This window comes from Phallusia mammillata, chromosome 5 (assembly GCF_965637545.1).
Source record: "Phallusia mammillata chromosome 5, kaPhaMamm4.hap1.1, whole genome shotgun sequence".
Taxonomy (NCBI): Eukaryota; Metazoa; Chordata; class Ascidiacea; order Phlebobranchia; family Ascidiidae; genus Phallusia; species Phallusia mammillata.
In genome coordinates, this window is record NC_137256.1 from 18,808,758 (window position 1) to 18,836,695 (window position 27,938).

General features: G+C 36.1%; 3 protein-coding genes across 4 annotated transcripts in view; 2 read left to right on the forward strand and 1 right to left on the reverse strand.

The window, feature by feature from the left end:
• LOC145228957 (cilium assembly protein DZIP1L-like) overlaps window positions 1-8,247 on the forward strand; it is a 15,051-nt gene extending 6,804 nt beyond the window's left edge. For both annotated transcript variants that reach the window (XM_080094185.1, XM_080094184.1), the window contains 12 exons: window positions 204-317; window positions 1,155-1,220; window positions 1,292-1,328; window positions 1,951-2,081; window positions 2,299-2,452; window positions 3,189-3,252; window positions 4,140-4,334; window positions 5,339-5,499; window positions 5,884-5,999; window positions 6,418-6,493; window positions 7,502-7,579; window positions 8,085-8,247. In XM_080094185.1, coding sequence (XP_079950311.1) covers window positions 204-317; window positions 1,155-1,220; window positions 1,292-1,328; window positions 1,951-2,081; window positions 2,299-2,452; window positions 3,189-3,252; window positions 4,140-4,334; window positions 5,339-5,499; window positions 5,884-5,999; window positions 6,418-6,493; window positions 7,502-7,579; window positions 8,085-8,161 — 1,269 coding nt within the window. In that variant the 3' untranslated portion in view covers window positions 8,162-8,247. The remainder of the gene's footprint in view (window positions 1-203; window positions 318-1,154; window positions 1,221-1,291; window positions 1,329-1,950; window positions 2,082-2,298; window positions 2,453-3,188; window positions 3,253-4,139; window positions 4,335-5,338; window positions 5,500-5,883; window positions 6,000-6,417; window positions 6,494-7,501; window positions 7,580-8,084) is intronic.
• Window positions 8,248-13,851: 5,604 nt separating this feature from the next.
• Window positions 13,852-25,080, forward strand: LOC145228101 (acyl-CoA synthetase short-chain family member 3, mitochondrial-like). Its single transcript, XM_080093089.1, has 15 exons — window positions 13,852-14,112; window positions 14,629-14,762; window positions 15,186-15,330; window positions 16,456-16,539; window positions 16,754-16,863; window positions 17,185-17,314; window positions 18,980-19,201; window positions 19,414-19,509; window positions 19,935-20,086; window positions 20,423-20,622; window positions 21,615-21,760; window positions 21,815-21,937; window positions 22,128-22,227; window positions 22,461-22,633; window positions 22,941-25,080. The coding sequence occupies exons 1-15, from the start codon at window positions 14,008-14,010 to the stop codon at window positions 23,019-23,021; spliced, it is 2,001 nt and encodes a 666-aa protein (XP_079949215.1). The 5' UTR covers window positions 13,852-14,007; the 3' UTR covers window positions 23,022-25,080.
• On the reverse strand, window positions 25,068-27,718 carry LOC145228102 (uncharacterized). Its single transcript, XM_080093090.1, has 2 exons — window positions 26,235-27,718; window positions 25,068-25,725 (listed from the first exon to the last, which is right to left on the reverse strand). Exons 1-2 carry the CDS (start codon window positions 27,629-27,631, stop codon window positions 25,383-25,385), a joined length of 1,740 nt encoding a protein of 579 aa, XP_079949216.1. The 5' UTR covers window positions 27,632-27,718; the 3' UTR covers window positions 25,068-25,382.
• Between the last annotated feature and the right edge of the window lie 220 nt (window positions 27,719-27,938).

The window sequence follows — 27,938 nt, forward strand, 5'->3', positions numbered from 1 at the left end:
TTCATAAAAAAGTACATACATAAATAGTCAAGCACATATGTACGTCTAAATGGTCAAGTTAATATGCATGCGAAATGACTGTGTACATATATAAGTCTAAATAGTTAAGCACATATAAGTGTAAATGGCAGAGTACATGTATAAGTCTAAATGGACAAGTGCATATACAAGTTCAACAAATATTGTGTTTTTTGTCTTATTAGATTGCTGCGTTATCCAATGCAATGAAGCGCATCAAGCAAGAACAGCTGACCAAGGAAGAAAAGGAACAGATTTTGCGCAGTCAACAAAAACAATTTGATGATATCAATAGCAGGGTATGAAATATACATTGCTCTGCAAAAAAACATCTATTTTATTCTTTATTTTTAAAACTGAATCACATATACAACACATATTTTGAGTATGCTTTTTCGCATACCATTAACGTTCTATTTAAACTAGTTAAACGGTATGAACTGACTCGGTACCTAAGAATTATGTGCTTGACAAGTGTTTCTTTACTTTCTATATTGAACTTCACATGTATTAAAAAGTCTAAATGAAACGCTTTGTCCCTACATAACTGACAATTTTTGACATGTCCCCTTTTAAAAGTCAGAATAATATTTTTTAGTTAAAAACTGTGTGACTTTATGTAAACAACGGCGTATACCGTGTGTGCACATTAGGGATGTGCCGAGTCGAGCCAGAACCAGAGTACTCGGTACCGAGCATCGCCGTTTTTGATGTTCGGTGCTCGGCCGAGCAGTTGCACAAACTGACCCGAGCACTTAATTTGCATATTCATACTAACATGCGAAAATTTTGTTTGAAAGGGTATACAAGAACAAAAAGGACTGTTTATTTAAATACATTGTGATTGTGAAAAAACGTGCACTTCATGGGCCTGTACAGCTTGATACACCGCTGGTGACGTAAGCGACGTTGTAATGCTAAAACTTGGGCGTAATGGGGAATGTTTGTGACGTCATAATGCACCCGAACGTGCTCGGCCGATCACCGACCATTAACGTGAGATGCTCGGTGCTCGACCAAACAGAACACTTGCAGTTTTCCCTAGTGCACTTTATGTGTTAGCTGCTCAACGAAATGGGTCACTTCTTATTTTGATCCATTTTTTTATTGTTTTTTGTATTTTTGTTTCATCACAGATGGCACAAAGTGAGCTGAGAGCAAGAAAAACCCAGCAACAAGCGAAGAAACTTGCCAAATCGCCGGTATGTGTTAAAAAAGTTACCGTTTAAAAATTAACTACAAACTAAATCAAAACTCGTGTTTGTTTTTACAGAAACCCAAGCGTAAACCTCGACCTGACCTAGATATGGGTAAGTAATTTTGTAAAAAAATTTATTGAAATCTGCAAAGAGAATAACGAGAGAAAAAAGGTTGACAACCAATGGTCTAAATTCAATTTAAAAACCAGTGCTCTGAGCTAACCAAACATGTAGCGCAACTCATTATTCTTTGTTTAAACCTTTGTTTATTATGTAACATTAGAAAACTAAAATTAAATGGACGTTTTTCAGCCGAAACTGAGCATTTTTGTCAAAGTTGGTAACTTTACATATCCCTAACTCAGTAACCAATTATGGAAATTTTGCGCGTCTTTGCAGGCGATGTTTGCTTCGTTGGCGTAACGCCTGTGCATATTTAGAGCCAATCGGACTTCGCTATCGCCCGCTGCAAAAAGTGATTTTCAGCCGAAGCTTAGCTGTTTTGTCAAATTTTGTTATTTTCGACTCCAAAAAACGCACGACTCAATGGTAGAAATTTGGCGCGTCTTTGTAGGCGATGTTTGCTTCGTTGGCATAACGCCTGTGCACATTTAAATCCCGATTGGACTTTTCTATCGCCCGCTACAAAAAATGCTTTTGCTAAAAAATTGCTAAAAAATACAAAATACCTTTTTTAAGTAAATAAAAATATAAACAAATCATAAACATGCAGAAATGGACGGAGGATATCAGGCTCCGACAGAAGACGAACGCAGAAGAAACTTATTAGAGCTGAAAAGATCGATCGATGCAATTCTACCGTCACTCGTTGATGATAAACTTCGCCAGTGTGGTGTAGATCCGGTATGTGACAGAGTGACATCAATGTATATAGACCGAATTAGAGGACATAGTTTCTAATTCAAAAGTCCATTAGATGACAGTTTCCTTCTGGAAATTCAAGATATAGAGCACACAATGCAAAATTTTTATATCATACAAAATTTAAAATTTTTATATCATAGCAAAAATTTGAGCACACAATGCAAAATTTTATATCATGGCAAAATTTGCATTGCAGGAAGTCAAAGGCATTAGTACATCTCTTTTGAGCACCAAACTTCGCGTGCTAAAGGCGCAACGACAGCAAAAAGCGAAGTCATTCCCTGCTCTTTACAAACTGCGGGATGATTCTCGGAAAAAGGTCGACCAAATGGCCAGCAAGAAATTTGACGGTAAGTTGTATGGAAAATAGATGTAATTAAAAGGCTAAAGAGTTACTCCTTTATTTAAAATTTTCCCAACATTTTTTGCCAAATTTAGTTTCAATCCTGTGATTATAAGAAATTAGTATTTAATTTTGACACTTGCTTCGCGGAACTATACATTGTGCTGAGGCCAGTCTGGTATTGTGAATCAAATGCCCATCTCAAATTGGCGGTCTAGTAAATTAAAATAGATGCGGCTTTTGCCCCTACGCTTTTTCGCAAAGAAAATGTCAAAACAATTCACATTTTTGACTTTTGAGTGCGAGAAAACGAAATTATGCGTTCGAATACACAGATGTAAGCCGGTATAATTTACGTTCAACTGAAAAGGTTAATTTGTTGTTTGACCTACGATTTCCGCTTTTGAAACGTCTAAAAGTGGAAAATTAAAGCTAATTGTATGATTGTGGCTATATTACGTGTATATTTTGAGAAAGATTCACGGTTTTTTACCCAGTACAACAAAAGCAATTTAAAGGTAAATTTTATTCTATTGATTCTTAATCTTGCAAGTCATGGTTTTTTAAACTCTTTCCAAGACAAATTATGTACTTACAAAACTACTTTATTTTATTCCCTTAGAGACGGGTTTTTTTTTCAAACAAAAGCGCAAAATTTTTAGACTTTTTTCAGATAATCAAACTTAAAATAAGCGATTAAAGACGGTAACACACAAAATTACCTACAGCTTATTTTTTCTCAGAAACCATGCAGTCATCTTCCAAGAGGAAAAAGCCAAAACCGGCTGCAAGTTTACCCAAGCAGAGGTGATTGTATGAAAACAGTGGCTGGATAAGTTTTATTTTTCCATTTACCCATTAACCAGAATTTACATAAACTATTAATAGTCTGCACATAATGCCCTTTACGCGGTGACAAGTTATCAATACACCACAAGATACATTAGGTTGTTGTATTAAAAAATGGGTTGATTGGATCGTTGTGTCGAATTGTTTTTTTATTACGCATTTAGCTTGCAAACAAATCTAATCTAAATGTGATTCAAAACGTGCCTCATAAAAGACCATATTCACAACAAACTTATATTATTAGGCATTAGCTAAAGCTGTTGTAATGACTCTATAGTGCAGTGGTTCTCAACCAGTGGGCCATGGAAGCATTTTGATTGGGTCACAGACCAACCAAATAGAAAGCTTTTTTTAAGAATTTACTTTCATTTGTGTACACTCAATTTCACAAGAATAACGGCTTGAGGAGGAATTGAGAAGGAATGTTTTTGTTTTGTTTTTTGTTCTGGACTTATTTTATAGTTGTTTTCTTTCTATCATAAAAACTAACTGGCGCACAGAATTTTTTGAGAACCACTGCTTTAGTGTAACAACTTCTGATTTCTTTGTTTCATTTTTATTCTCGGTAGGCGGGCAGCGTCTGAATGCGTTTTGCTCACAGCGAGTCCGCCGTCGAGCTGCCTTATTCAAGTCCGTTAAATCGTTTTTTTATTGAATTGTTATATCTTGTTAAATTGGTGACTTCAATTTAGTTCAACCCATTTGGTTTAAGTGGATTGGAGCAATGCCACTTGAGCAGTTTTGACTACTTTAAGTCAGAATTACAGAAAATGATAAAAACACCTCGCCAATTACTTTTTTTAGAGGCATACCATACAATGTGCTTTGAAAATGTTTAAATTTAGACTGACACAATCGCTGCACGAGCCACGTGGTGTCGCCCGCAAGCCGGTACCTTCTTCAGCACCGAGGTCAAAACCGAGAAGTCAGTCGCAAAGAGAAACCCAACCTTTGCCGGTCGCTGTGACGCAACAAACACCAATGACGTCATCGTCACCACGTGCCGCCCCTCGAAAGTCACGTGACGATTTGGATGATCTGTGAGTGGTCAATTAAGTTGTAGTTTATCTTAAATAAACAATAGAAATGCAAGACTCATCTCAAATATTCAATATATGACTTGAATGTTTTATTAAGTCAGTGGTTCCCAACCTCTATCGACGAATTATTCACTTAACAATTTTAAACCTTTTTATTTCTTTGCAAATATCTTTTAAAATTGTGTCTTTGCAAATAACAGGTCATATTACCTAACTAAAGTGTCTATTTACGAACCACATGAAAAAACCCCGGTTGGGAACCACTGTTAAGTAATAACCCACGAAATGCACGGAATCTATTGTAGTAAAACCTGCGATCAATGCAATGGCTATAGGTTTCATGTTGAGTTGAGTTGAGTTTATAAACATTACCTTTTCCAGTCACTGAATCTGTTGGTTATACAATGAGCTCAAATACGCAATCTGCACTAAAATCTACTTAAAGATACGCAATCTGCACTGAAATACACATTCTACTTTGAAACTTTTTTAAAAAAGGCGTGTTTGTAAGTAGAATGTAGAATGCTGTGTTTCCCGAATGCTGTGTTTTTCCAGCAGTGTTTCCCGAATTGGCGACACAGAATTGGTTCGCCTATTTTTGTAACAAGGGCATTCACATCTGAACTACGTTTTCTAGCGTTGTCATAAAAACCTAATGTTGCAAAGATTTATAGTAGGTCATTGGAATAGATTGCGGTTATATAAAGCCTGGCAATTATAGATTGCTTACTTTAGACTTTAGAGTAACCCGTGCTCTAAGCTTGGTACCTAGTGGTCAAAAGTAACGCGTAAAACGCCCCATGTGCACTGTAGGTATAATAGATCCGGTTGTTTTTATGCTGATGTCTTATAACCTTAGCATTTCTTAAATCCCTTAAGCTTTAATCCCTAAAGTAAAAAACATATGACTGGTTACAAGACGATTCGATTACATCAGATCGAATTAGGCAAGATATGTGTCCTTAGCTTGACCCCTTGCGTAACCCAGTTATGTCACGTGACAGGCGTTCCCCCTGGGACAGCGAAGACGAGGACACGGAGGGAGATGATGACGTCACGCCCAAAGTAAGCCCCCCGACTGGTGGACGCCAACGGAAAGATTCGGATTGGGACGAAGATATTGACGACATTTTGACTCTGGATGATTTTGACGCGCCGCCAACAGGTGACGTCATTTTCTTTGAATGACGTCATTGCATTTTTGATGTACAATTTTTCACTCACTTTTGCAATATGTTTTCGGCCTCAAAAGCAATTTTTATCACAGCTGTACAGTATTGTTGCAAAATGCCGCGTGGTATTTATATTGACCTCCAAAATAAACTATTAACTCTTACGTCACAAAAGAGTGACGTCACGATACAAGAAATGGCAGTGTAAATACTGTGATAGTTTTACTTTTTACCCTTTGTGGGTAATAAACCTACCGGTTAAGAACCACCTAAAAACTTTACCGTAAATTTTTGATGTTTTGGCTTTCAAACACACACACAGGCCTTTTAAAACGTCCGGGAGACCTGCACATTTAACGTGATAATTTACCTTTCAGGGCAAGGCAGTCGCGTGAAGCAACTTGGTGCCAACATCCAACAGCAGCTCACCACCAGGAAGCGCCCTCCAGCGGGCGCTGTGGACGTCACTCCGAGGGGAAGCACCGGAGTTGAGGCATGCATACTGTTTAAAAATTTTCTTTTTTTAATTTGCTGAAATGTGCCCATCACAAAAAACGAATTTCTATTGAAATTTGATACACATTTTTTCTATTGCTTGATAACACGCTTATAGTGCTTTGTTTCGATCATTGTTGTTGTCAAAACTACAGATACACTTGTCGTGTACACCCGCATTTCACAACTGTTTTTTCGTTTTTTATTTTAAAGACATACTTAGGTAATGGGACGGTACCAATTTATTTTTTGCAGATAAAAACCCTAACAATTTAGTTTTAAAATTTAAATTAGACTTTACGCGTTTTCCACACAAAGCTGAATAGAATTCCATATTTTGTTACCAAGCTTAAAAAACAACGAAAATATTTGAACAACCCCGTTTGGTTTGTTTCTATAAATCTCATTTGTTTTAGCGGTTGGATTTATCTGATGATGACGAAGAAGACTCGTTCTTAGTTTCGTCACTAGAGGACGGTAAAGAGAGTCCAGGTAAAATTTCTGTGATTCCGAAATTATGACAGTATTGCTTTACTAAATAGCCATTTTAATGACCTTTTAAACCTAAACTTATCAAAGCACTGTCAATTGTATACAGGGCTGTCATACTGTACTTTTTTGACTTCCGTCTTTAATTTGACCTTACCTTAGCAATGTTTAGTGTTTTACTTCACTTAAGACTTTGATTAAACTTTTTTGGTCACACTACAAGACCTCTGTAAGCAGTAGGTAAAAATATGTAAAAAATTCGTTTGTTTTTATTTATAGTCAGGGTTGCCATCGACTTGAAACCAAAAATAAGGACAACCGAAAAATTAAGTTTCCATGCGAAACGAAATAAACGTTTTTAAACAAATCTTTGCATTTATACGAGCCATGACATAATATTTGCAATATTTTGGCCAGAAACAATCTGTTCCAGCAACTCGTTGATCGTAGAAAATACTAAGTGCATCTCACAACAGGCTGGGTCTAGGTTCACTTCTATACTTGTAGCAGGGGCTTGACTATAGTAATTGTTGAAAATAAGACAAAATAAGGACTACAGTTAAAAAAGGACATTTCTTAGAAATAAGGACAATGAACTTTTCTAAGACATAGCCCTTCAAAATAAGGACAAATCTTAGAAATAAGGACGGTATGGCAACCCTGGTTATAGTAAACAGTTATATTCTTGTTGTGGCCTTTCTTATTTATTTGCTTTAAAATGATTGAAACCTGATTATGATCGTTTTTTTTTAATTCTAGTAAACTGATTTTAAGAATTACGTCCCACTCAATTGCACTTCTCGCAACGATTTCCACCTCTCATATTATATACCAAAAATTTGAAAACGTTCATTTTCGGGGAAAATCAATTAGCTTTTTAATTTAAAATGATTACATAGCGAAACATACTTCTCTACAATAAAAAAGCTAACAAATTTGAACCGAAAATAAATGTTTCCAAACTTGATTTTTTTCAAATATTTATGTATTCAAACTTCGCTATGTTTGTAGCTGTTCGTCCCAGCAGCTCAAGAGCGCTAGCTACCGGCGGTGCTGGAGCGTCCACTTCCACTAGTGTTTGGGGTTCAGGTAAATAAAGCAGTAACCAATTGTATCTGATCAAAAACGGGCAAGCAATTGGCCGAATGGTCTGCGCTTGACCCCTAATACGCAAAATCCTGAGCATAGTTTGTAGGAGCGTTCCGGGTTCGAACCCCGTTAAAGAAAGATCACCATTTTATTAATACAGAAATATTCTTTAAATTTAAATCACTTTGCATACTATTTACAAGTAGTCTTATGTGAGAAGCATTTAAAACTTCACAGCTTTTTCAGGGTAAATCCAAAGAAAAAAGTTAGTTAATTTATCCGTAAATAAGTGAAAACCACTGGCGCAAAATCTACTGTTGACAAATCCTGATAATCGCAATTTGCCAAGCTTTTCATGCAATTTAAACAAAATTTTAAGCTGAGAGATAGCGGTACCAATTCTTATTATGTCGGTACTGCTGAAATTCATGAAATTAAAAAAAAATGTGTTCAGCCTGTAATTGTGGAGTTTTTGTTTTCATAAAAAAATTGATAATATCTTCAGGAAAACGTCCTGGAGATCAGACAAAGGATTACAATTCCGACTTTGAGGACCTTGAGTTGGACGAACTACTGGCTTGATTTTTATGCAACATTTATTTAGATATTTGCATTGTACTGTAGTATGTGAACTAAATATGTGAAATAAAAAACATACATTTTTTGTATGTCCTGGAACGTGTTTCTTATAGACGACACCCAACATGCGTTATATCACATGGTGTTACATGTCACCGACCCAAACAGTCTATTTTTGACACAATAGCATTACTAACAAAGATACAAAAGCGCAGTTTTGTTTCTTAATAAGTTTCAAAATATCCGGTCCTTATTAACAGAGTATAGTTAGCTTTTAAGACGCAAAAAACGCCGAATAGCTTTTAATTCGTGCTAGTAAGACAACAGTTAAAACGTTAACTTTTGAGTCCCTCAGAAAAGAATTGCGATACTTATTGCAGCTTAGGGTACAAGACGCTAAAATTACCGAATGTTTTTGAACAATTTCCCGGGCATAGATTTTACGCCAAAATTCCAGGCGTCTGGCAATCCTATTCAAGATTACATATTCTAGAAATAATCTACCTTATGTTTTTGGCTTGCTTGCCCTGCGGTTGACCTTGCAAGCATTCTTCTAATTCCATTGTTACATAAATAATCAGATTTAGGCTTACCGTTCTATTCTTGTTTTTCTACATGTATGGAATAACGAATGCAAATATCATTTGCAATATTTCGTTGTGTTGGGTGGTTGTAAATAACTACTCGTTGTTATTTTGGGTTATACGTTTCTTTTGAATGTGTTCATTTGAATAGTAACAGAATACATGCTGTAATAAAAGATAGCAAAGTAATATTTTACGTTATTGTAAATTTAAGACGTTTTTCATATTTCAAACCATTTAAGCTACATGCAAACTTTGGTATTATTTTTTGTAGTTTCGCTTAAGTTACGTTGTTTTTGCATGCAATGCTTTTTAATCAAGTACATTTGCTTTGGTTAAATATCTAGGAAATTACAGAACTCAAAATATTCTTTTTAAAACAGTTTTTTTAATACATAGACTCTCGCACAGATAGTAACAGCAAGTTATTCTTTTGTTGCTCTTAAAATGACTTTTTCTGCAAACACGTTTGGTACAGTAGCCGTTACATCAGAATACTCCAACATGTCTCAGTCAAATCAAACCACGCCACCTCTCATCATAGAGAAAAAACTGTACGTTGTTTGTGCCGAATGGGTGTCCATGACTGTTATACTTATAACGGCATTTTACGTTACATTTGTAACCACCCTCTACTTGGCCACCAAACAAAGCGGAAGCTTGACAGCAGTGAATAGGCTTTGTGCTCTTTGCAGCGCTTCGCTCTTGCTTAAATCAGCCTGGCCGCTCCTGGAGCTCTTACCACTAAAGAAAACGGATCAAATCTGCAATATCAGTTTGAAACTTGGAATTGTGCTGTTTTCTGTTAACCGCGGAAGTCTATACCTGGCACTATGGGCCCGCCAAAGAGTGGTTTACAGAACTCTAAGTATTCCCGGTTCCTGGGTGGTAAGGTGCCGCCAGACAAGCAAGCTGGTCTTCTGTGGGATTTCGATTTTTCCTTTGTTGATTGTTGTCTTTGGAACGCTTACCACAAGCAATGAATTCGGCGGAGGCTGCAGACCAGAGGTACGAATAGTTTCTTTAATGTCTTTTAGATTTGGTCTTTTTGCTCTCATATCTCTAGGCTATAAACTACGTGTTCGAATTCCGCACTGAACTCGTGAAATAAAAACTTTCGTTTCTAATATAAAAAAGGTTGTGTTTAACGCTTGTAGTTGATGACTTGCTGCACAGAATTTTTGTTCAAACCAAGTAGAAAAGGGCTCTTTTAATAGGGTTGGAACACTTTAACATTCAGATTTGTTTTTTTCTGCTTTTCGACTAATTGTTTCAAAATAGAATATGAAACTAGGTTAGAAATACATCTTAAATCTCTTGATGCATCATCTTAAAAAATCTATCATACAGGAAAACTTCTTCTACCTTTTTGTGATTGGAATCGCCGGTTTCACAATTTTTCAACTTGTCCTGCTAGTCTTGCTCATTTTACCCATGGCTGATGGATTTCGCTGTAATCCTGGAATCAAAGAAGCCTGCATTCGACTCAGTGTATGCACAACAGTGGCTGTTTCAACCGACATACTGCAAGCAGTTGCTGCTTTTCACGCAAAGAAAATGATTGATCAAAGTTTTTGGACCAACCCATTAGCTGTCAGCATAATAAACTTCGACTCTCTTGTCAACGCATTTTCCCTGCTGGCATCATTTGGCGATTACAGAAAACGTCTTTGGCCCTTTTCGATGCAGCCGCCTCCTAATGCTAGGTCCAACTTAATTGAGATGAGAGAGGGTGTCCCTTTCGTTACACCAGAGCCACTAGTGGTTCTGGTTACACCAACAGTGGAGGGAGAGTGAGACTTTTTAACGAACTCTATCAAAACCTTGTTGCCTAGGCAACCAAGTGACGTTTTAAATTATGTGACAAAAGTCATGTAAACCCATTTTGTCACGACAGCTTCGTTATAAGTTTTTCGTCTTTATGCTATGTTGTTGTTATTAACAAACTGGTACGTATTATTTCACATACAAAGCTTTAACCCAATTAAGAGGCGGGCATGCGAGCGTTTTTTGCACAATGTGCTCGAAAATGTGCAGGTCGAAATGTGCGCACATTTTTCGAAAATGTGCAGGTGCCAAAATGTGCAGGTCAAAATGTGCGCACATTTTTTGAAAATGTGCAGGTGCCAAAATGTGCAGGTCAAAATGTGCGCACATTTTTTTGAAAATGTGCAGGTGCCAAAATGTGCAGGTCAAAATGTGCAGGTGCCAAAATGTGCAGGTCAAAATGTGCAGGTGCCGAAATGTGCAAGTCATAATGTGCAGGTGCCAAAATGTGCAGTCGCTCAAATGAAGTATTGATATTTAACGTCAAACTATTGTTGTGGTCATAAATTGTGCCAAAAATATTAGTTATAAGTTATGACCTATAAATTAAAATCGGATTTAAGAGAAACTTGTAAAAATGCATGTTGTGTTTGTTAGATATGGCAAAGCGTGAAATTATCTAGCATTCAGGAAATAGGAAACACTGTTTTTCAGACTAGATATGTACACGATCGTCACCTCAATCGGTTTGACTTTATTGTTTTTAATTTAAGGCCTGTTAGCTTGTAGCCTGCCCAGCTTCTATAGATTTTACAATTAGACAATAGTATACTCATATGACAGTCCAGCTATTGTTTCCGTCACGCTTGATTAACACTACACGCTTGTCGGATGCTTGCATTGAGTTTGGTGCTTTAAGAGCAAGCAAATGACAAAGCTGGGCTTGTATGGTCAGATTTATGCATCTACCCTGTATAATGTTACTACGTGGTTGTGATTGTGCTGTTGGAGAGTATTTAATGTACGTTTTATCTTTTTAGTACTTCTTTAAACGCTTTGAAGTGATTTTACCTAACATATTAAAGGGTGCATAAAGTTTATTACTAATTGATTTAAAGTCTGGTAAAAATAGAACTTTCCTAACTGGCTGTATCTTTGAACTGATGTTCAACGACTTTGGCCTCGACCAGGAACTCTGGACAGACGAAAGGTCAAGCTTGAACAAAGATCATGTTTTTTTCCAAAGTTACTCATTTTAAACTGTCAACAAAGGGTAAATTTTGTGAATCAAAAATTAAGTTTATTTGAAGAAAAATTCAAGGCACCAAAACAATTGCTAGACATCATAACCACCAAGGAAACTGGTGCAGAAAACACAAGTCAAATTGCTATGATAAGTAACAAAGAGTTAGACACAACAGAGTATTTATGAGGATATGTTTTTTCAAGGCAAAAAACTAGTTTACGGAAGTTATCAAAATTGTCAGCATGTTGTCAACCATGCGACCACAGGGCCAGCTGATTTCTTTAGTGGAGCCAAAGTCTGGAGGTCTCGCTTATCCTTTTATGAGTTACTGCAACTTTTACAAAGTGCGTAAATGCCTGACAGGATGTTTACGGCCAGCCAACAAGCTAGATTTTTACTGCATTGCAAAAGTTACACTGATCCTCACAGAGTTTCCAAAAAAGACATATGTGAAATTCTAGAAGTTGCTGGACTACCATATGAGTATACTGTTATTAAACTCAAAACCAAGTCAAAGACCCAGCTGTCCAGTGATTTTTATTCAATGAAACAAATGAATTATTAGAAAGTTTTCCATCCTTTGGGTTATACTGCACAAAAGGACTATTTATGTGTCTTTGGAAGAAACTCAAATGACAACATTCAAAAAGAAAAGGACAACCACACAGTTGCCCAACTTAATGTTTGACATTTTTTATTTCTTTGAGGCTCATTTACATGACATAACTTGGTATATGGGTATTTAATTAGGTTAATTTTGAAACCCACACAAATACTTGATGTGATGCCCTAATTTTAAGTTTGCTAAAACATTCATGTTATTGCTTCTGACTTGCTATTGTGTGGACCAGATGGCTAAAAAGACCTACTGTAGGAATATCATAATACACCAAAATATCATTAGATGCTTTTGCAAAATTTGTAATTGTTTCCTGACTAATATACAGAAACTAGATGATTGCCATTATGAACGAAAAAGGTGTATGTTTCATGTGGGATTGCAAATAAATAAACAAACTAAACCTGGCGTGAACAATTAGAGAGATAAAGAGACTGAAACAGCCAGAAAGAATATTAGGATAGGGAAAATATTTTTTTGAGACCGCTGTGGGCATTCTGTATTATATTTTTGGTAAAAAATATGTACAATGGTAACAAAACGGGTTTAGAAAAGGATAATACTGAGATGTCATGAAAAAAATGATGGATGTGCAATGCAAAAGTATAAGTTCTCACCATTTATATAGGCATCAGTTATTTACCACTGCATCACTATTTAAAATAAAAATGCAGGGAAAGATATATAATAATTATGTAATTGGGACAAAAAATTGTTTGTGTGAAAGGGACAGAAAGACTTTTTTAGTATGAAAGGGAGAAATTTTGGCACCTGCACATTTTGACCTGCACATTTTGGCACCTGCACATTTTCGAAAAATGTGCGCATATTTTAACCTGCACATTTTGGCACCTGCACATTTTGACCTGCACATTTTGGCACCTGCACATTTTCGAAAAATGTGCGCACATTTTACCCTGCACATTTTGGCACCTGCACATTTTCGAAAAATGTGCGCACATTTCGACCTGCACATTTTGGCGCACATTGTGCAAATTCTTGCCGTAAGCCCTGTTGCCAATTAAGGACCCAAATGGTAAAAATGTATCAAAATGAAACGTACAGTTTATGACTTATCGCCCATTACTATTATTCAGTATATGTTTTGGTAACTCTCGACGCTTTGTTTATGACACTTTTGTTTTGCAATGCTGTTTGACGATTCATTTAAAAAATCACAAATAAAATTGCTTGCGGGAATTTCTATGATGGCAGTCAGTGGTCATGTTTTGCTGAGTGTGCAGAATTTGTTTGCAAGTTCACGTGGCTGTGTTGCTTGGCGTTGCTCTTGCTGCAATGGTTCTATAATTTCTTGCCTTAATTTTTGGGCTGCCGTAAACGACAGATAAAACACGTTTATTGAGTTACTTTAATTAAGCAGGCAAAAATATTTAGTTTTGGCGCATTAAAATTGTTACGTAAAACTATGCTATTTATATAGTGGGTTAAAAACCTAGAATCAGCAATTTATTAAAATTAAACTGCAAACTATAAAGAAATACATTAGCCTCGCAGCACACTGAAAGCGTTTAGAACATTTTGAGACATACCACAGTTTGGTTTGAACAAAAAGCTAAACCTCTGACCTGCAGTAGGAGCCTACTCGTGAATGTGAAATAACAGGTCATTTGCAATGAAACTGTGTAGTGTTCGAGTTTTGAAAAGGTCCATAAAATTTTGTAAACGCCAAGAGTTGCACAGATATGTATCCAGACACTCATTTCACCTTAACAGCAGGGTAAGTTGTTTCGTGATGGACCAAAGTTGGCATTTTGTGCTAATGTAGTTGTTACCTAATTCTATATTGGTAGCATTTGTGTTTAAACTTTGTCTCTTTCTGGTAATTAGAGTCCTAGAATCTTGACAGAGGCTGAATAACTGCAAGTTTTGTGTTTATTTCAGTTTTGCAAAAAAAAGTTATATAAACACATAAAATATTATGAAAGCACAAAATAGTTATGTTTGCATCCTGATTAAACTGAATTGAGAACTATAGCTGGTTTAGAAAATATTAGACTTTACTCAATTTTATTTTTATGTAAAACGGCATAGGCCCCTGCATGGCAAACGTTTGCTTTTAAAAAAAAATTTGTGATGGTAATCAATATTACATAGTTCTGCACATTTTCATGCAAAATTTACGGCTGCCTTGGCAAAAACAAGTCTGACCTTTCTCACCTACATGACTGTAAATTATATACATAATCAAATTGAAAGTAAATAAGTAAAAATAATGTTTATTTAATTCTTTCAGTTGTCATATGAAGTGCATTATCCCCTCAGCATAAAAGACCCAGATAGTTATTGGGGAGAAGCTGCTGAAAAACTTGTCTGGTTCAAAAAATGGGATAAAGTATTGGATACGAGCAATTTGCCTTTCACAAAATGGTATGTTGCTTGTGTACAACTTTGTATAAGCCGGAAATTAGCAAACAGCCTGTACACCTTATAAGCCAACAATATGGTTGAGTTTTCAGTCATGCCCCATTTGTTTATGTTTTTCTGGACAGGAAACAAAGTGTGCAATGAGACATTGCTAGGCAAACTTTCTAAAAAGACAGTGGTACCCTATCAGTAATCTAAAAGTGTGGGTTGGTTAAACACTCCTATGTGTAAGTGTGAAAAAAAATCCTTGAGAACTGAATCTCAATCTAGAACGGTGACCCTCGATCTTATTGTTGCTTTTTCTCAATTACCAACTGGACCTTTTACCTTAAAATAGGACCATGTAGTTGACCTCACTGGGATTACACATTTTTGCCAATAGAATATTGATTTTGCTATCTTGTTAATGTTTAAATGTATTTTTAGGTTTACTGGTGGGGAATTAAATCATTGCTACAACTGTTTGGATCGTCATGTTGAAAGTGGCAAGGCAGACCAACTTGCCATAATTCATGACAGTCCAGTCACCCAGTCAATCACTAAACTTACTTACAAACAACTTTTGGAACAGGTCATTTCCAATACTAGATAATTATGTTTTGTAATTGGGAGTTGCCAGGATTCTGTTCTTCACACACATACTATGATTGGCAATAAACTTTCCCATTTACATTTAGCTACTCTTATTAAGCTTTATTCAAATAGAGCAGTGGTTCTCAAGTGGTAGGCGGAGCATTTAAGGTGGTTCAAGATTAGCTTTCTGCTGTATTTATCAGGTCATGAAATGCAACCTAACTGACCCAACTACTCAGCCCCAGTTTTGGCCAAATGTCATGTCTTGAAGATTTCTTTGAAATTGCTAACCTTGCTGGTTTCAGAAGTATGCTAGCCCAGTCAAGTAGAACATGCCAATCCCTTCATTTCCCTATCCAAACAGGATTTAGGTCATACGCAGTAGAAAAAGTCATCAGGTGGTACGTGATTGGTACAAGTTTGAGAACCACTGAATTAGAGGGAATCAAAAAGATGGTTGAATAAAGTTAAAACAAGCACAAGCTATTCACCAAAAGCCACAAATGTCTATTGAGCCAATGTAATTACTTCACAAAGAAAGTCAGAAACCCCCTAACAGTAAACTTTACCAGCGCAAGGTTGAAATGAGTTTGTCTCATGGTAGGGGAGTGCTTTCAAAGCTCGCTTCAGGTTCAAGGCATTGACTCACCCAGACCATTTCTGGACAGATAAAACAATGGTGGCTGCTCCAAGTAAAAGGGCAGCATGGAAAAGGTGGCACATTGTAGTCGATAAAAAATGAGAGATTTTGTGACAATTTGTGGCAGCAGGATATTGTCAAAGGGTGGTCTAGAACAATTGTGACAACAGTATTATAGCAGTGTCCATGCTATAACCTAGGTCCTAGGGCTACTATTCACATGTACACTGTGTAGTACAAGTTACAACCTTAGTCGCATACAAACTTGCTTGACACTTACTTCGATATGTTTTATAACCTTACTAATGCAAGCATAGTTAGTCGTACATCACTGCAAACGAATCTACAAGTTCATTAAAACCTTGCTTCGCTATTGCCTCATCATTTGCTTCTTTATTAGGAACAGCATTTTTTTAAATTTGTTTGTTTTTAATTTGGATGATTTACATTAAAGTAGTTCAATATTGTTTATATATATTCCAGGTGTCCTACTTAGCTGGTTCTTTATCTGAACTTGGAGTTACTAAGGGCGACAGGGTGATGGTTTATATGCCAATGATACCAGAGGTGAGATTTTAGACAACCTCCTGTTCTGTACAGTGAAGCAATTTGTTGGTACAATAGTATTTTTTTCATTTTTAAGTGCAGTATACAAATAAAGATTATCATTCTCATTGACAATCTGACAGATTTAAATGACTTTTTCACAAAATGTATTTCTGTTTTATATGTTGTGCATTTTAGTTTTCATAATCTTTTTAGAATTTGTGTTTTGTTGCAGGCCATTGTGTCAATGATGGCTGCTGTGAGACTAGGAGCAATACACGTGGTCGTGTTTGGAGGTTTTGCTGCAAAGGAATTATCTGTGAGAATTGACAACTGTAAACCCAAGTAGGTTTCTATGTTTATAGGGAACTTAGGGAACTACCTATTTAAATTTATTCACATATATGCTAACTTTCTGCCTTGGTAGCTACAAACTGTTTATATGGTCAAATTTACCCACTGTTTTTAAGCACTCTTTAAAAACATTGAGTAAATTTGCATAGATTTACAATTTATTGATAAATCTTACAGAATTTATTTTGTATGCCGTTTGTGTTCTACGTAGCTGCCATTGTCAGCTCAAACCTGTGTACAAAGACAAATGAAACAGAATAAATGTAAATTTGATCACAAAAACAATTTGTTTTTTACTGACTTTCTTTTTAGGGTGATTCTGTCAACAAACTGTGGTGTTGAACCATCAAGAACGGTTAACTACAAACCAATATTAGATGAAGCCATTTCTTTGGCTTCGCACAAACCACTAAAATCTATAATCTACCAAAGACCTTTCATGGTGAGCATTTCAGATTTTTCTACATACAGTATCTTTTTCTTACTTATGTTTGTATTAGTGTGTTTTTACAACATGCTGCCTATTTATGGGTCCCCTTCCTGAAGGGTCACATATTGTTTTTGTTCGTTTTCTTTTTTCTGTCTAACGCTGGTTTGTGAGACGCGTTTGGTCAAGAAAGAGTGCTTTATAAATGTATTCAAATTTACAGAGATGTTAGTTAATAATCCAAATTTGATCCTCCTGAAGTTTGACCCCGATTGACCCAGCGGTTCACCCACAGGCCCCCAAAACGTAAATTTTTTTAAGCGGCTATACTGACTAAAGTACCTCAATTAGGAGTTATACGCTTTGTTGTTTGGTGAAATGTAAGGTATTTTAAAGAATTTTATTTTAAAGAAAAAAAAAAAAAAGATTTACCCATTTTCACCCCTTAAACCCCAAAATGTTCGTTTGTGTCTAATGCTGGTTTGTTAAACGCATTTGGTCAAGAAAGAGTGCTTTAAATTTATTCAAATTTGCACAGATGTTAGTTATTAATCCAGATTTGATCCTTCTGAAGTTTGACCCCGAACGACCCAGGGTTCACCCACGGGCCCCCAAAACGATTTTTTTTAAAACGGCTGTACTGACTAAAGTACATAATCTGAGAGTTTCATGCTTTGTTGGTTGGTGCAATGTAAGGTATTCTAAAAAATTTTGTAACTTTTTATTGGATTTACCAATTTTCACCCCTATACCCCGAAAAAATAAGTTTTAGTTTTAGGCGAGAAATACAAGCCCTAGTGTGCTAAAATGTTAAACAATTATGTGCAGTAGGTTATTCGTTTAGTATTTAAAATTTTGCCTTAATCGGCCAAATAGTTACTTTTACGGTCCATAATATGTGTACACTGTCAGTCAGATAGAAGTCTCACATCTCAATGGAGTAATTTATTGGTTTACGATTAAGGCGGGTGAATGCAGAGCGGGAGGGCTCAGCTTGACATCCGGACAGGCGTTTTACGAGACAGTCATTTCGGTGATTAGAAATCAGCTGTTTTTGCGCAGCTATGCTATGTCGTTTTATTAGGTTATCACGCACATTTTAGTTTTGAAAATTGTGTTCAAAAACTGACCTTGAATGACAAAATCTGGGTCAAAGCATGAGATTAAATTGAAAGATTTTTTCCTGTTCTTATTTACTGTTTTTTTTTGGACAAAACTTAAAGTTGGGTTAATGCCTTTTAAAAGTTTTTCCTTAAAAGTCTAAAAATAACCGGAACATTTGTTTGCCGTAAATCCGCACAAACGCGCGTGTGGGGACCCATTTGTTTTTGCTTGCAAAAGCAATCATATGTGTAGATCAAATGATGTGTGTAGTAAATTGGTAATATAGGATATAGAATATACAAAATGGAAGTATATTAGAAAGCCACCTTTCTAGTTTTAAATCAAGTCTGTTGGGTGAAAAATATTGATTTTTTTTCTTTAAAAAACAAACAATCCACCCCTTTTGGGAAAAGTTTTGTACAAAATGTTGACAATTGGTATTAAGATAAATGTTAGAACTAGTTGATATAACTTGTAGGGCATGAAAAAATGAAACAACCACCAAAGTCACAAAAGATTGTCACTGTTAGTAATATCTTTGTCTGTTGGGTTTTACCAAAAAATGTACTTCTTAAGACAGCTGCAAACTTAAACAAAGACCAAGATATGGATTGGAATGATGCGATGTCACAGCAACGACCCCATGACTGTGTACCGGTAGAGTCCAACCACCCAATGTACTTGTTATATACATCAGGAACCACAGGCTTGCCAAAGGGGGTTGTTCGGCCAACAGGTGGCCATGCCGTGAGGCTACATTGGAGTATGAAGTCAATATATGATGTTGACCCTGGTGAGGTAGGATATGTTATTTTTGTGCATGCACGTGGTATCTAGTTTTGGTTAATTGTTGGTTGCTTTTAATGATTGTGCATAGGTTTTAATTGTTTTTAATATTGTGCTTTGCAAACACAATGTGAATCCCACCTGGATAAAGAGAACATTTTTAGTGTTTTCATTTGCATCGATTAATACATAAATACACCAAAGATTACTTTTACTTATTTTAGGTTTATTGGGCAGCAGCTGACCTTGGTTGGGCAGTTGGTCATTCTTATGGAGCACATGCACCACTGCTATATGGTACAACCACTGTATTATATGAGGTAGACAATAAAAAAAATTCTTCTATTTGAGTTGGTTGAAAAATCTTGTTTTCAATATCTTCCAGTATTTTTTTACCATGTTTCAATATTTTTTTCAATAGGTTGATGTAAATGTAATAAATATATATTAGTCTGTTTAAATTTTGTTTTGAAAGTATTTAGTTCTTTACAAGCCAAAGTGTACACAACAAATACAACATACTCTTATACATGTATATTTATCATTACCTGATTTGCAATTTGTTTGCATACATTTCTGTTTTGTGCGAGCCACACTGAGTCGATCTGTACAAAATAGATTCGAACTTTTTCCCCTAGGTCTGTGGCCCACTTGCCAACTGCTTTATGGCCTACCTGTTGAGAACGCTGGGTTAGAACCATTGGTTTGGTTACTTACTGAATGTCATCAAATCCTTTGTTTTTAGGGTAAACCAGTTGGAACACCTGATCCTTCTGCATTTTTTCGCATTGTAAGTGAACACAATGTTTCTTGTTTGTTTGTTGCTCCCACTGCCATGCGATCAATCAAGCGTGATGATCCAAATGCGGAATATGCAAAGAAATATGATTTGTCAGGGTATGTATTGTTAACATTAATGTTTCATGTTACGATAGGAAATTTGGTAAAAAAATTGTAGCCTTCTTTAATCAAAATTTTGACTAAGATCTAACAGTCTGAAAAATAATCTTTTCCTCAGTTTTTATAAATTTTGTATGTCAAAAAGATTGTAACAAGAAAAAATATACAATCAATTACCACTTGGGACTGTTCTTCATGTCTAAATAAACATTGATCATTTTTAGGCATATAACTCTGCCAAAAAGATATATTCTATGAATAAACATTTGAATGGACAACTTTACTTTGTTTGCCAAACTCAAATAAATCAAATGTATATTTCTCTCGAAATAGTTTGAAAAACCTTTTCATCGCCGGTGAACATTGTGACTCAGCGACTTATGAATGGTGCAAAAATGCTTTCGGGGCTCCAGTGTTTGATCACTGGTGGCAATCAGAAACTGGCAGTGCCATTACTTGTTCATGTATTGGCCTCGGAAATCGACCAAATCCACCGGAGGGCAGTTCAGGTCTTCCAGTGCCAGGATGGGATTGTAAGTTGAGTTTTTAATTTTAATCAGAAGAGTATCTGATGCTTTTTTACCTTGTATTTTGTTTTGGCTTTTTGAGCATACTTGTCAATATAATCGCACACCACAAAAATCTTAGCATACCTACAGAAGTAAACCGTTTGTTTAAAGCAGTGGTTCCCAAACTTTTTTCTTTTAAGGCGCATTTTAGAAAAAAACAAAAATTATTTGGTACACTTCGAACATTTGAATAAAAAATATATTTGAAATTTTTTTCAGTTTCAAATGGCACAGCAAATTAGCTGACAAAGGCACTAATTATGATGTCATAAAGCCACTATACAGGTCACTCTCGTAGTTAAATAGCCTAGTTGAAAATCTCAGAGACGTGGAGCATGTTGGCCTAGTGGTCTAAGCACCTGGTACTACTATTCTACTTGATTGATTTTAATTTCAACATTTTTTGTGGCACACCTAATGACATCTCGCATAGTTTAGTTTGGGAACCACTGGTTTAAAGGGTGAACCCAGAAAGACCTATGTCGTGTCGTGGGTTTGAATCCCACTGCAGGCTAGATTTTTCTAGCTTGTGCCCTGTTGTATGGCAATGCTTGGAAGTCCAGCTTGATTCAGTATGACACCTTCAATAGACCTGGCATACTATGGTCTATGGGTGAGTCACTGGTCTGCGTAAACACTTCAGGGCTGATCCGAGTGTGAATGTATATTCACCTTAACTGATACTGTTCAATCTGGTGATACCCTACTACAAAGACATGTGCAGCATACAAGGCAGATTAGATGCTTGTGATTCGACTGTCGGTGTTCTTGCCACTGAACCTGTCTCCGGTGTTAGAGCGTGAGTCAAAACTTCTGTTGTGGGTTTGAATCCCACCACAGACTAGATTTTTCTAGCTCTGCCTTCCCATATGCTAATGCCTAGAAGACCCACTTAATTCTGTACAATGCCTTTAGGCTTGAATGTGTGATATGATATGTTGTAATGTTTCATACAGTGCGTGTTGTTGATGACAATGGATTGGAAGTACCTCGTGGTACTCTGGGTAACATTGTGGCAAAACTACCTTTGCCCCCAGGAGCTTTTCAAACTCTATGGAATGATGAGGACAGATTTAAAAATGCTTACTTTGCTAAGTACAAGGTCAGTAATGAATTGCTTATTTGTTCTTAAAAACATTATTGTGTAATTTTGCAGGGGTATTATGATACAATGGATGCTGGAGTAATGGACGAAGAAGGTTATATTTCTGTGATGTCACGCACTGATGATGTCATTAATGTAGCTGGTCACAGATTGTCATGTGGCCATATTGAAGAGGTAAATCAGTTTTTTCCACAATAAGCTTAAATATGTCAACCCTATTTAAAACTCGATTTGAGGCCCATCACATTTTGCTGCAATATATAAATGCGAGGCTTTAATCTGCCTGGTATGTTTAATGCTTTTTTTACAGAAAATGTACATTTTAGGCCTGTTTTTGTCAACAAGTTTATTTTGGTGTTTTAAGGTTATTAACCAACATGAGTGTGTATTGGAAAGTGCTGTAGTTGCAAAAAATGATTCTTTAAAAGGTTCAGTCCCATTCGGCTTTGTTGTAACAAAACCAGGTAAACTTTTGTTGGTTTCACTTTCTTGTTAGGAAACTCTTAAGTTATAAATTTCTTTATTCCTGTTTGAAAAAAAAGTACCTTTGTGTTTCTGTTGATGAAGTGTTTTTTCAAAGTTTTTATGAGGCATTTTAGCAAGAAAAAATACATGTATGTGCATTTATTTTTATTCTGTTTTCTATTACTGTTTTGTACTTTTTCGTAGTTTGTTACAGATTTTCATCTAATTTTAGAATGTGAGGGTAAAAGCAGCCTTCTTTCTGAGATAATCAAGCATGTAAGATCAGAAATTGGTCCAGTAGCAGCATTTAAAGATGCTGTGTTTGTGCCACGATTGCCAAAAACCCGATCTGGTAAAACACCCCGTGGATCACTACAGGCAATATCTAATGGAAAACCATACAAGGTAACTGATAGCCCGATTTTACATAAATGTGCTGAGCTTGGGTGTAATATATTCATAAACATAGTTAAAAAATGAAATGTGCTTCTTTATTTGAAGTTAAACTTATTCCTTTTTAACATTTTTAGTAAACCAGCTGTACATTCATTTTGTCCTAGGACTTTTAATGTCGGACATAACATTTTTTGACTGTTGCAATGGTTTATCTTGTAACATGCAAAAAATGCACATAAGATGTTGATATCTTAACACTTTATTTGTAAGTCAGCTAAAAAACAAATTTTAAGCATTGTGTTTTAATTTATTTCAGATTTCTCCTACAATAGAAGATGCCTCTGTATTTCCAGAGCTTGAAAAAATTGTCGGTCAATATAATCCAGCAAAATCCTAACATTCCTATACCAAACACATAAACATTATACAGTCTGCCAATCTGCTGGGGGGAAAAGGGAGTGTAGGCATTCAAAATTGGTTGTTGTTTTACCTCATCTTATTTTATTTTCCAAAAATTAATAGGCCCATATAAAGCAGGTACCACTTATTCTTTTGAGTTTTGGGTGCTTTGGTTTGTTTTTATTAGTGGCCCTATAGTTGGAATGGTGATAACTCCGTACACTTCTCTTTGTGCCTTGTTTGTTTGCATTAGGAAATTCAGCACCTATGTGGAAGTATGGAAAAAGCTGTTGCATGAAAGCGGGACCAAAAAGTTGTTTAAATTGTATATTGTATTCCTACATGTGCAAATTTTTAGTATTGGTAGATTAACTTTGTATATTTTAATGCTTTTCTAGTAGTGTAACAGATCAAGAAAATATTTTTTACATTCCTGCTTTTAAATCTCTAGTTTGTGTTAATTACTTTGATCGAAATAATTTTTAATCATTTCACTAATGCAAACAGTGTTAAAATGTTTCATTCCATTTTCACTGCAAGATCAAAATAATTATGGATACTGTACATAAACTGTTTTACTGTTATAAAATTGTTTAAACTTAGTTTTAATGTTTATAATGCAGAACAACTTTAAATTTGCCATTTTTTGTGTGCTTCTTTACTAATGTTCATTTTTAAATGGTACCAATTATTGTGTATAATACCTCAATAATTATAATACAGGCATTTCAAATATAGTGTTTAATTCAAAACTTCCCGTTTAATGTACATACATGTAGTTGTATATTACTGTATACTATGCACTAATTGGCATAAAATGCCATTTTAATTGTGAAATCAGGTATATATCTTCTCTACGGAGTGTAAAATAATTGCAGTGTTTCATGTGCCACAAATCATAGTACGCCTGGCCGATTAAAGACATTGTGCCGAATTCTGTGTTTTATTTTTTGGTGCATAACATGTCTTGCGCTATGCATCACTGCTAAAAACACTAAATTTGTATGTGTAGAATTGTTGTAATGGTCTAAAAAAAATAATCAGTCCACACTTCTTCATTTTTTACATTTTTCGCTAAATTAATAATCTTATAATGTATCCTTCAAAAAATTGGAAACACCCCTTTTAGATGTACAGCAAAGCTCGGTTAAACTGGATTCGAATAATCTGGATCTTCGCTTAATTTAGACAAAACTTGAGGTACAAATGATTAGTAATGTGGTGAGTTTTTAACTAATCGACATCGGTTAGTCTGGATCTGACAATTATTTTGTCCCAATCGGGTCCAGATTAACTGAGGTTTACTGAATGTGCAATTGTGTTTTGACATAGTATTGTATTACTAACAATCTATTAAAAAAAAGAAAATTTGTTTACTAATTTTTGTTTTTCCTGCACTTTCTAGCAGTGACACAAATTGATACTAAAATATAGGCTCTTTTTTTGTACAATAACAGTATAGTAATGAACAGTGCCACCTAATTTTTTTTGCAATAGTGTAGCAGCAATTGTAAAATGTATAAACCTATGTAGAAGATATTTCGTTTTGTGTTATTGTACAGTATTTGCCATATTTTGACATAAAATATTGCCCCAAAAATATTAGTTATTTTTTTTAAAACTTTGAACAGGTTTAGGGCATATTTTTTCAACTTCCATATGATTGCTAAGCTGCATACAGTGCATTCTGTTTCAACCTGTGAGGTCTTATCAGTGCAGCTGGTGACAAAAGATTGACTGACTGGTAGTTTCCTAACAGATGTATAACTTTATTCCGTGTTTAAAATTTGAACATTTGCTATAGAAATTTATTTGTGGTGGCGGTAATATTATTTCTGAACAGGAAAGTGCTTGTGTTGCAAGTCTCTCCGCTTATTTGTTTCAAGCATATTTGCTTGTGATTGTTGAAGTTTGGTATGACTTGTACGAGAGTTACGTGACTAGTGATGATATTGAATGACTGGTACTGGTTTTAAACTACTTGGTCCAAGCCTTGTTTTTCTCCATTCATTGGTTTTGTACCAAATTGCAAAAATATACCTGATTGTTCTTTCCAACTCGTGTATTCCTTTGTTACAAAACAAACGTAAACACAGCGTTCAATAACAAACTCTCACATAACAATACTATACGACATCACACTGCACGTGTTTTACAAACAGTGGTACACATTGTATGTATTTTGCCTTACAACCAGATTTCGTACCTTTGCTTTTTCCAACCTAAAGTAGCCTAGGCCTACAGTGTTTTTGACAAATATGTTCAAAACGCTCATTTACACTAAAGTAAAAAATCTTTTTGCGTTTCGAACAAGCAGTTTTGCAACTTTAACTATAAAACATTTTTTTACAAATCCTAATTACAGTTCATCTCTAAACTCATCTTTCGTAGGTTTTTCTGGCGTAGGTGCTTCTGGCGCCTTCCAGTTGCGTTTATCCGGATTACCAATAGTGTCATCCAGTTTTTCGATGCGCTCTAGGGACTCCTCGCGGAGGAACTGATTTCGCGTGCCGAGATTCAATTCCAGATGTTCGTGATCGGTGGTGCATGGAATGACGACAACGTCTTGTTCCAGTGCCCAGCGAAGGATGACCGAGGTCAATGGAAGGTCATGTTGGTCGCCAACATCCTTCAGGACTGTGTTGGTTAGTATGGGGTTGAATTTCATTTCGAAGTCGTCAATCCACATTCTGCCGAAGGTTCTGCGTATACAACTTGTTTAGTTTGCAAAAATGCAGAATGTGAACTTATGAAAACAGCGGATCACTTTAAGGACGGGAAGAGGCGCAAAAATGGTTACTCATTAGCTGTGACCTTGTTCGATCAGGGTTCCCATCAAGTCTCATATTCTCATGCGTGAGGCGTGTATATACCCGCAAAGAAATATCCTACATGTTCAACTGTATTGAGATTGGAAACCCAGCTACAGTTTAAGTCAAAAAAGATTACATACATCAAAGTGTCGTCCAACTCACAGGAAATCGAGACAAAGAAGAAATGTGATTTCGACCAACGTTAATATTATAGCGTTTGTGCATTTCCCTGAACCAGGTGTTTAATTTTCTAACTTGCAAAAAGTTAGCAATTAATGTTTTGCAAATTGCTTTTTCGAAATCTCTGTATTTCGATATGGACACGTTGACAGAAAAAGTTTTGATCCTTTGACTTTTTTCTTACTACGTTGCTCACATTATTTAACATTATGTCTTACCCGTATCCCATGTAGACGATTTCCTTTTCGGCGCAGATATCTCGAATTTCGCGATCCTGGTGTAACGGATCAAACCAGTTCTGCACCACCGAAACTTTACTCTTGGCAACCTTCAGCAACTGATTCAGGTCACGTGGGAAAATGTTGCTGACGCCGATGCTACGCACTAAACCACGTGACTGCAAATCCTCCAATGCGAGCCATGCTTGCCATCGACTTTTCACGCACTTGCCAGATTTGTCGCCATATTTGCATTTGTCTACGCCGAATTCGTGGATCAAAAGAAGATCTATATAGTCCGTTTGGAGGCGCTCAAGAGACCCCAAACAGCGTTCTATGGCATCTTCGTAGGATGTAAAGTCGGAATCAAGTTTAGTGACTATGAAAATGTCTTCCCTCTTGACCTTGCTATCTTTTATTGCTCTTCCAACCTCTTCTTCAGACGTGACCGAAAAATCCTCATAGCTCTCTTCTCCGGAGTAGATCTGTGCTGTGTCTATTAACCTGTACCCGAGTTCCAAAGCTGAAGTCACCATCATGTAAGTTTGACCAAGTAACCGCGCTGTACCCAACCCTATGGGAGGCATTGTAAAGCCTGTGTTTAGTGTCTTGTCCGGTATTTCGTTGTCGCCTTTTGTCATCTTCCAATCTTCTTCAGTCATTTTTACGTCCTTCATTTTGGAGTAGGCGCTGGGCCGTTCACATTCGCTTGCATCGGATACAGTGTTCTTCCAGACCATTGTGACACCAAGAAAAGTTCCATTCGACTTGATATGCACGCACTGTCCCTGCGGAAAGTAGGCCAGGTCGCCAGAATGCATTAGGAATTTACTTTTTTTGCCTAAGTACTGAACCTTCGCGGTACCCGACATAACAGTAAACATCATATCTTTTGTGGTACAAGACCCTACAATTTCAGACCGCATCAGGGTTTTAGTTCCAGTCATGGTCATGTCATGGTTTTCAGCAAACTCATCAAGCAGTGGTTTACAAGACGTTAACGCAACTGGCATTTGAACCATATTGTTTATAGATTGGCCGTCGAGATCAAGTTCAAATTTGGTGCCATATAGCGCATCTTTTATAAATTCTCCAATAGTCGAAGGCTGGGTTGCATAGCTATCGTGGTGTACCATTGAACTAACTACCTCCACATTCTGTAAAGTCTCCTTAAATGTTTTGACATCGCGAAGCGCTTTGAACATTGGCCACTTTTTGCTAACTCCTGTCATGACCAAAGCCTTTCCAGTGCTTTTGAAGTTTTGTAGTAAATCTTCCCCGCTAATTTCATAGTCAATGACTTCAATTAGGTCCTTAATGTCACCCAAATCCTTTTGTTGGTTTGCATTTGCTGCCAACAAGCAACACAAAAAGCAGACCAGCACCAGCTTATACATATTCCTTGTTGTAACAAACTTTCTGCAAAAAATAGGACAGTTTGATCAAAAAGAATTTACACATTTATCCACAAAGGACGGTTAAACAGATTTTTGCAATTTAAACCATATTTAGTTCAAATGTAAAGACTTTCTTTGCCCACTTCTACCTTCGTTTTCGACAAACTACTGTCAAAAAGTTTTGCTTGAAAGTTAAACTATATGCATTTTACGATTTACTTGTCTTTCGATTTGAGCCCACAGTTGTTTCTGAATGCTGTTCTAAACTTTTAACATACAAAACTTTAAAATCAGCATGCTAAAGAAA

Bases quoted from the DNA above. Each gene is read 5' to 3' on its own strand.
- LOC145228101 (XM_080093089.1), top strand. From the start codon at position 14,008: ATGAAACTGTGTAGTGTTCGAGTTTTGAAAAGGTCCATAAAATTTTGT. The intron at 14,113-14,628 runs GTAAGTTGTTTC...TAATTCTTTCAG, and splicing joins CATTTCACCTTAACAGCAGG to TTGTCATATGAAGTGCATTA. The intron at 19,202-19,413 runs GTAGGATATGTT...TACTTATTTTAG, and splicing joins ATGATGTTGACCCTGGTGAG to GTTTATTGGGCAGCAGCTGA.
- LOC145228102 (XM_080093090.1), bottom strand. From the start codon at position 27,631: ATGTATAAGCTGGTGCTGGTCTGCTTTTTGTGTTGCTTGTTGGCAGCA. The intron at 25,726-26,234 runs GTAAGACATAAT...TTGTATACGCAG, and splicing joins ATCGTCTACATGGGATACGG to AACCTTCGGCAGAATGTGGA.